The following is a 9,541-nucleotide window of genomic DNA, read 5'->3' as shown; positions in this document are numbered from 1 at the left end:
TCATAGAACTTTCACATACATTATAGCATGTATTATAGCATATATGAGCCTACAGGGCTTTTGCCACTACACTCTTCGAAAACAGAGATCCAAAACGGTTCTTTGGCTATCCCCATAAGAGAACCAGGTTCCATGTAGAACCCTCTGGGGAAAGGGTTCTTTATGGAACCCAAAAGGGTTACACCTGGAACCAAAAAGGGTTCTTCAAAGGGTTCTCCTATGGGGATAACCCTTTTAGGTTCTAGATAGCACCTTTTTTTATAAGCGTGTACCCATTGGTGGACCACTGCATTTGGGCAGTCTTTCCCACATAGGGAGAGCCTGACTCCAGGCTGGATAATACATGTCTCAGACAACTCCTGACTATTGCTGTCAGACCTAAAACATGACAATGAACCAACATGGCAGTGAGTCGTCTGAAGCACATACGTGTCTGGACAACCAGATAAGGGGTAGGGAGTAGGGGGTAGACAGAGAGGGGTGTAGCCACTGACCTGGGGGTGTCCAGGAGAAAAAGAGAGGGAGAGAGTGGGGGCCGGACAGTATGTTATGAGGGGGCGGGACTCCCAGAGGGGAGGAGACGGGTGTCTGGACGACGTACCTGTCAGATGAGATGAGCAGAGGAGGGGAGAGATAGTCAATGCTGTGTTACACAGTGGGCAAACACACAGACACAGACACTGGCACAGACACAGAGAAGAGGTGACACATTATACTGCATATAATAAATTCATCATGATATTTAGATAAAGCAACTTCCCTATTCCCGGTATTTAAATGAAGAGTATTTTATACTTTTCTCTTAGCGGGATCAATGAAGGAGCCAGCAAGCTGTGACCCTTGAGAGGACTATAAACCAGCTGACCCCTCACAGCCCCACCATAAAGACTGCACTAATATCCTCTACATATTAATGTGTGTGTGTGTGTGAGAACGCATTCGCCTGTGAGTGTGATACTGTGGCCGGACTTAAAGAAAGCCTCTCTCTCTCTCTCTCTCTCTCTCTCTCTCTCTCTCTCTCTCTCTCCCTTTCTCTCTCTCTCTCCTCTCTCTCTCTCTCTCTCTCTCTCTCTCTCTCTCTCCTCTCTCTCTCTCTCTCTCTCTCTCTCCTCTCTCTCTCTCTCTCTCTCCTCTCTCTCTCTCTCTCACTCTCACTCACTCACTCACACAACACACACCACACACACACACACACCACACACACACACACACACACACACAAATGACATCACAAGACAGATTTGCCTTTTAAAGGCAGAGGCCGCGGTGTTCAGGCCTACATTAGCTGTGTAATGGGACACATTTAACATTGAAAGCCTTTAATTCTCTATAAAGTCCACACACGCACATAATATAGCTGTACATAGCTATTGTTCCAGCGCAGGCAGCTTTAAACAGCCCATTACCAGTTATGCAGGTTAGAACCAGCGCACTGAACACATTAAAACCACTGATTTGTCACTCTGTCACGTTTCATATAGATACGTGATTATATCACACAGAGAGAGAGGGAGGAGAGAAGGGGAGAAGGGCGATAGAGAGAACGGGAGAGAGAGTTAGAGTCAGGAAGAATGCAGACCAACAGTATGGAATTTAATTGAATGTTAATCAGTCTGAGGATATCAAAGGAAATGTGTATATACATTAGTGTGTCTGTGTTCCCCAGGGGGGTCGACTGGGGGGAGAGGTTAACACCCTAGTCATCACAGACACTTCCTTCTCTGGTAGAGTAAGTGACAGCTAACAAATTTCATAAAAATCAATGATCATGGAGCAGACCACTTACACGCACAGCCACGCACGCACGCGCGCACACACACACACACACACACACACACCACACACACACACACACACACACAACACACACACACACCACACACACCACACACACACACACACACACAACACCACACACACACACAAACTCAGGATAATAGGGCCACTGCTCTCTATGTAATTCCTGGTGCACGGCTAAATTGGGTGAAGAAAAGGAGGAGAAGAGTGTAGAGAAGGAGAGGGAACGGAAGGAGAATGGCGAGAAGAGTGAGGAAAGAAGAAAGCGAGAGGAGAAGGGTGAAAGAGAAAGGAAGGAGAAGATGGTAAAGAAAGAGAGAGAAGAGTGGAAAGAGAAAAAGGGAGAAGGAGGGTGGGAAAAGAAAGAAGAGGAGAAGATGGGAAAGAGAGAGGGGAGAGGAGAAGAGTGGAAAAGAGCTGCGAGGGAAGAGAGGGAAAAGAGAAAGGGAGAGGAGAAGATGGGAAAAGAGAATAGGCGAGAGGAGTGAAAGGAGAGGAGAAGAGTAGGAAAAGAGAAATGGCAGGAGAAGTGGGAAAGAGAAGAAGGAGAAAGTGGAAAAAGAATGGCGAGAGAGAGTGGGAAAGAGAAAGGGAGAGGAGAGGAGTGTAAAGAGAGAATGGGCCGAGGAGAAGAGTGGAAAAGAGAAAGGGAGAGGAGAAGATGGGGAAAAGAGAATGGGCGAGGAAAGATGGGAAAAGAAAAGGAGCGAGGAAAGAGTGGAAAGAGGAATGGCAGAAGGAAAGAGGGAAAAGAAAAGAGAGGAAGATGGGGAAAGGAGAATGGAGAGCAGAGACGGAAAGAGAAAGAGGAGGAGAAGAGGTACGAAGAGAATGGGCCGAGGGAAGAGTGGGAAAAGAGAAGAAGGGGAGGAGAGAGTGGGAAAAGAGAATGGGCGAGGAGAAGAGTGGAAAAGAAGACGCAGGAGAAGAGTGGGAAAAGAGAATGGCGAGGAAAGGTGGAAAAAGAAGAGGGAGAGGAGAGTGGGAAAATGAGAGAAAGTGAACACCACATCATTTCAACGTGGATAATGGTGTCAAATTTGTTGAGACGTTGATCATTAGATTAACAACTACATTGACCCACTCAAAAGACAGCCAGAAGTTAGTTTGAATTTCCAATGTGTTATCATTATTTTATTTATTATGATTTCCGTTTATTTTACCAGGTAAGCTGAGCTGAACACGTTCTCATTTACAGCAACAACCGGGGAATAGTACAGGAGAGGAGGGGATGAATGAGCCAATTGTAAACTGGGGATAAGGTTGACCGTGATGGTTGAGGGCCAGATTGGGAATTTAGCCAGGACCACCGGGGTTAACACCCCTACTCTAAGTGCAATGGATCTTTAATGACCTCAGAGATCAGGACACACCGTTTAACATCCATCCGAAAGACGGCACCCTACACAGAGCATGTCCCCAACACTGCCCTGGATGGATCTTGTTTAGACAGAGAAAGAAGTGCCTCCTACTGCCCTCCAACACCACTTCCAGCAGCACCTGGGTCTCCCATCCAGGGACTGACCAGGACCAACCCTGCTAGCTTCAGAAGCAACCAGCAGTGGTATGAGGGTGGTTATTATGCTTTCAACCATTCAAAATCACAGCAAAGTTCAAATGGGAATACAATGTCAGAATTTGGGTTATCACTGTGCTTCATCTAATAGCACAACCAAATGAGCTGGATTGTAGTTAAGATTACTTTAAAAGTACATGGTGCAAGGGGGAGCAGCAGAGGGTAGGGATAGGGATGGTAGGAGTCCACGAGGCATGAGGGGACAGGGGGCGAAGGTAGCTGACTGGTGGAGGCTGTTCAGCAGTCTGATGGTCTGCGGGTAAATAGCAGGTCGACCAGTTTGTGTCATGATGCTCCTATACTGCAGGGTCGAGTGATGAGATGCGGATGATCTTCTTGGCCTTCCTGCGACACCTGGCGTTGTAGTGTTGAAGGGCAGGCCTGGTCAAATCAAACATATCAAATTTTATTTGCGCCGAAAACAACAGGTATAGATGACCTTACTTACAAGCCCTTAACCAACAATGTAGTTTTAAGAAAAAATATTTAAAAAATAAACAAATATTTTAAAAAAAAAAAGGACAAAATTAATTGAATAAGAGCAGCAGCGGCACAGTATAACAGCGGCATATACTTCTTTTTTGTTTACGCTATTGCAGATGTCAATGGTGTGTAGGCATATTACAAGGTGGTATCCGTGATTATGCTGAAGAAAACAAGACCAAACATACACATATGCGATTAAGACTGTCAAATCAATTCAAGAGGAACAACTTTTATTTTTGGAACTCTGAATCCACCTCATTCCCAGTGACAATCTCTTGATTCACTGGCACTGATCTTAGGAAGAAAATGTGTTGATCAATAAAATTGAGAAGAAACAGCACATCTGGTGAACTCAGCAAATCAGCTGCAGAACCGCCTACCAAATGGTATGACACCAAGGCAATGTGCTGAGAGCGTCTCAATTATATACAGAGGTGTTTGCAGAGAAGTAGTTGATGGGTTCAAGGGTTTGGAGTAAATAAGGACTGTCCTAAATAAAGAGACTGGGGCGTACAGAATATCAACACAATCAGTGCTACAATACAAGTATTAGGCTAATTAGCAAAAAATTCAACATTATCTTATTAAAACCTAGATTCACGTATACCACTCTTAGTGAAGAGACAGTCAAACTATGGAAAATAACACATGCGAGATCATGTAGAACCTAAAAATGTTAAACAAATCAAAATAGATTTCATATTTAGCTTTGCACACTCTTGGCATTCTTCTCAACCAGCTCACTGGAATGCTTTTCCAACAGTCTTGAAGGAGTTCCCACAATATCCTGAGCACTTGTTGGCTGCTTTCCTTCACTCTGTCATCAACTCTTCCCAACCATCTCAATTGTTGATGTCGGTGATTGTGGAGTCCAGTCATCTTGCAGCACTCCGTCCTCTCCTTCTGATCAAATAGCCGCTTACACAGCCTAGAGGTGTGTTGGTCATTGTCCTGTTGAAAACAAATGTAGTCCACTAAGCGCAAACCACATTGGATGGCTATTGCTGCAGATGCTGTGGTATGCCTTGCTGGTTAAGTGTGCCTTGATTCTAAATAAATCACATGCAGTGTCAGCAGCAAACACCCCACACCATCACACCACTTCCTCCATGCGTCACAGTGTGAACCACACATGCGGGAATCATTCGTTCACCATCTGCCGTCTCACAAAGACAGGTGTTGGAACCAAAAATCTCAACATTGGACTCATGCAGACCATACCGAGTGCGCACCGTTCTCATGTGCCAATTTGACTCGTGTTCTTGGCCCAAGCGAAAGTCGTCACTTGCGTTCTTATTGCTTGTCCTATCTAGAGTAGTGGTTTCTTTGCAGCATTCGCCGCTTGAGGCCTGATTCACGCAGTCTCTCTGAACAGCTTGATGTTGAGATGTGTCAGTTACTTGAAGCATTTATGTGGCAGCAATCTGAGGTGCAGGTAACTCTAATGAACTATCCTCGTCAGCAGTGGTAAACTTTGGGCTTCCTTCCCTGTGGCGACTGGCATGAAAGAAACTAAATTGTTTGTGAAATTTTCCAGACATTGACTGACCTTCAGTGCTCTGAAAAACAGAATGAGGACTTGTCGTTTCTCTATGGATATTTTGAGCGGTTCTTGCCATAATATGGACTTGGTCTTTTACCAAAATAGGCTCTCTTCTGGCATATACCACCCCTAGCCTTTCACAGCGACAACTGATTGACAAAACATTAAGAAGGAAAAGAAAGTCCACAAATTAACTTTTAACATAAGGCACACTGTTAATTGAATGCATTCCATGTGACTACCTCATGAAGGCTGGTTGAGGAATGCCAGAGTGTACAGAGCTGTTCATCAAGGCAAAGGTGGCTAACTTGAAGAATCTCAAATATAACATATATTTTATTTGTTTTAAAACTTTTTGGTTAACACATGATTCCATTATGGTTATTTCATAACGATTGAGTATTCACTATTATTCTACAAATGTAAAAATAGTAAAAAAAAGAAAACACTTGCTTGAATTGAGAGCGTGTCCAAAACTAATTGACTGGTGACACGTACAGTAATGTAACCTTAACTGCTGTTTGATGCTCTAAATTGGAGAGCGAATAATGGGACATGGCGTCAGGGTCGAAATACATTGAGCATTCTGAGAAAACCATGTGCACGCCTTTTGCCGACCACATGAAGTTGATGGAGAAACATAGCAGTGTTGGTGGCTGCTTCTAAAATGATGATGAAAGTTTCTAAACCTCGTTTCCCATGCAATTGCGATAGGCTGAAGCGTTTGGTGGAGTTTAAGCTACTTAACCCAAAACGAGTATGTGGCAGATAGACATGAAAAGTTGTTTTTGGGACTGTTTTCCATATTGAGGTTACTTACAACGAGGTACAGAGTCAATATGGTGCAACGGATGTGGATACAGGTTGAACATGTGCGCAAACAGTGTGTTGTGAGAATACGAACCTGCTACTGTTAGTGTGCGTAGCGAGCGAGGCAAGTCCGATCGAAACAGGTAAGAAACAAGAGCCTGGCAACCGCCGTGGGACGATACCATGTGAGCTGAATTGCCTAAACCAGAGTAGTGCTACCGGGGGCCCTCGGCGGATGTCCACTGCACCGTAGTCCACGTGATGAGGACGAACGTTTGAAACTACACCTCTGTAGCGTAAGGAGTCTGCTCGTAGCCAGCACCATCTGAGAAGTAGAAGGAGGGGCGGAAGGTTAGTTTGAAGAGGGCACGCTTTCCACGATGGACAAGCGCTTCCCTCTCATAAATCTTTCCCGTACAAAAAAACACTTCAAATCCAGTGGGAATAAAATTGCGGAGAAATCAGTTGGGCCAAAACAGCGCTATTGACGGAAAGAAAAATGCATTAGTACGCGAGAAAATAAGAGCAAGAAGAAACTAGTTCGTTTATCTGTGAGCTAGGAGTGTGTTGTGTGTGTCTGGTTGTAAATCTATTGTTTGTCCAATGTGTTTAGTATGTCTCAAATGAGTGCAATTAGGCGACAGCCATCGTCGATATGATATACTGAAATTTTTCATTTCAACAAGCAACAACCTGTGTTGTGTTGTGCACATAATTGCGTTAAGGTAACATGTCTTCCCCTGCCAACGCCAGGCGAGAGAATGTAGGCTGCCTCGCGTTGAGGTGTTTTCTGATAGAGAATGCGTGCTATGCTATCATAAATGAAAAAGGTGTATTGTTTTAAGGAGAAAATGCACATTTACTGCGGACAAGCCAATGGGTGTGATGTATTACTCACTTACTCGGGATTGTTGAATTGCTTAGCCTACTCAGGACCACTGTATAATAACTGGCCAATGACACGCAACCGAAGCTGTAATGGTAGGCTACTTATCGTATTGAGGAAAAACCATATCTCTTATTCTTGTCAATAGTTTACATGTATCCAGACTTGTCCAGATAGCCTTTTCCATTTGATTTTGTCAAATTATTGAAACAACACAGAACACTGAACAGTAGGAAAGACTACATAACCTCTGCATATATCGAAAATATTTGACTGTTATCGAGGGTTACTCAGATGTCAGTGATTTAATTGAGTCAAAATTCTGCTCAATCAAGACGCCATTTATCAACTGTATATTCACTGTAGGCAACTGTAATGCATGTAAAATATAGACCATGCTCTCCAAACGTGTTCACGAAACGAAAGAAAAGAAAAATGAATAAGTTTAGTCAAGCAGGATGAAATTGAGTCAAGAGAAAAGACATATCTAATTTTAATGAACGTAATTTTCATCAAGCAATCTCATCAATATTCAGGACCCTACGTGCATCTGCTCACTGTGAGCTGAACACAAGCTGTGCTGATTAGTTGCTTTTTAAAACAGGGTACAAGCAATGATGGCAGTTTCAACCTAGCTCGGTTGTGTGTGTTTGTCGTTAGTGCGTCAGAGTCATTGATGATGTGAGTGCCTGTGTCAACAGTCTACTAGAAAAAATCAAGGAAAATAAATCATACATATATACTAAGGTCAGAGAATAGGTCCTATGTGATCATGGTAGTTAAACTAAACTGAAAGCCCCCAACATTTTGTGAGGCAGATAAAAATACATGGAAAGATGTTATAGTTACAACGCCAGTAGCAAAAATACATTGAGAAACATTGAAAATAGAATTTTCCAGAAGTGACAACACATTCATTTTCAGTGCTGGAAAGTTAGAATACATATTTGCCAAGTTTTGATTGATGCTTAAAGTAGTAACATACAGAATAAACCAAACAACCACTATCCACTACAATAACATATCTGAAGTAACGGTTACAGATTTTCTCTTGCTATGACTGTATATGTAGTTGTTCATCAACCTTAGTTGAATGCACGACTGTAGTCACCTGGATAAGAGTGTGCTGCGTGGAATGACCAAAATGGTTATTGTAAAACAACACTTTCAAAGCATGATGGATTAATTCAAATTGAGGCCCCACCCCCAAACAAGTACAAATTGGTCGGGCAGGACCAGTCCAAATCAGAACTAATCATAGACATCTAGAGAAATACAGCACAGATTGGTTTAATCAGTAGAGTACAAGTTTAGGTCAGTAGAATACATTAGATAAAGTAGGGTACAAACAGTACAACTTCTTTACTTTACTGTACTTTTGTACGATACTCTTTTTTTTTTTTTACCTTACTGTGTACTGTAATGTACGTATCTTGCTGTGCTCTACTGTACTTGCTGTCCAAATTGTGAACTAGATGTCTACATTGGTTCAGATCTGTTTGCGGCTAAACATAGGCCCGGTTCCAGACCAAATTGAACATCTATGTTATGGCCAAAATGAGCCGGTTCGACGAACCAAAAAATATATTGAAATCAGCCGTCCGGGGGGACTAATAAATTACGCCCAAAAAAGGACGCCTCCTGACGCAAATGCTTAGTAGATTCACCGGGTTTTTCTAGGGGGAGGTAATGCGGCGGTTTGTCTTCCTGTAATGAATATGCAGGTTGAAGTGCTCTACAAAAGCAGCCATAGGGAAAAGGGTTGGCAGCACTATTCGTTCCAGCGCAGAGCAGAACTCAGGCCTTACCTCCGACCACAGGCCACCTAAGACAACACTGACCTCAGAGAGTGTCTGTTCAGCGCGGCAGAGGAACGGTTTCAACAGTTTGGAAAAGGCAGGGTTAAAAAAAAAATCTGGGATTCATATAACTTCTTTATTAGCTTTTCGTCCTCCACACCATCGTATTGTGAAGGTAGCAGTGGACTGATTGCTGTTAAAGTCCTTTCCTTATGAAGTCACAGGAAGAGGTGCTTAATACCTCTGACTTTAGTGGATTCGTTACCATTCCATCTCCCATCAACTCTACTTTCTTTAGCCCCTTGCCTGCCGTGGGTTCCTCCTGCAAAGAGAGAAAAAACCCCTGCAATGCTCAAATACAGACCGTTACATTGCTTTCATTGGACACAAACTAGCCTGTGTGTCTGCCCGGCTTTCCCCTTCCGCATCTCTCTGTCCTGTGCTCTGCATCATGCACAGGCTCACAAACCGAGATACTCCCTCCTGGGACTCTCTGAGTGTGACCACAGAAAAACGACTTGCCTCAGCCAGCTTCTTCATCTGCTCAGACATATGGAAGCAAAGAGGCCTCCGTCACAGTACACAGCTATGCGGTCGAGGGTGAGACATTTCAGATTACAGTCCAGCAGGAATATGAACTTATA

General features: G+C 43.5%; 1 protein-coding gene across 1 annotated transcript in view; it reads right to left on the bottom strand.

Annotated features, from left to right (window-relative positions):
• Positions 1-648: 648 nt before the first annotated feature.
• The window catches only part of LOC111962943 (estrogen-related receptor gamma), an 87,843-nt gene continuing 78,950 nt past the window's right edge, over positions 649-9,541 (bottom strand). The window contains exon 5 of the mRNA XM_070443278.1: positions 649-680. Within this exon, the coding sequence (XP_070299379.1) occupies positions 649-680 (32 nt within the window). The remainder of the gene's footprint in view (positions 681-9,541) is intronic.

Source organism: Salvelinus sp. IW2-2015, linkage group LG4q.2 (genome assembly GCF_002910315.2).
Source record: "Salvelinus sp. IW2-2015 linkage group LG4q.2, ASM291031v2, whole genome shotgun sequence".
NCBI classification, from domain to species: Eukaryota; Metazoa; Chordata; class Actinopteri; order Salmoniformes; family Salmonidae; genus Salvelinus; species Salvelinus sp. IW2-2015.
This window is presented reverse-complemented; position numbering and strand designations above follow the sequence as displayed.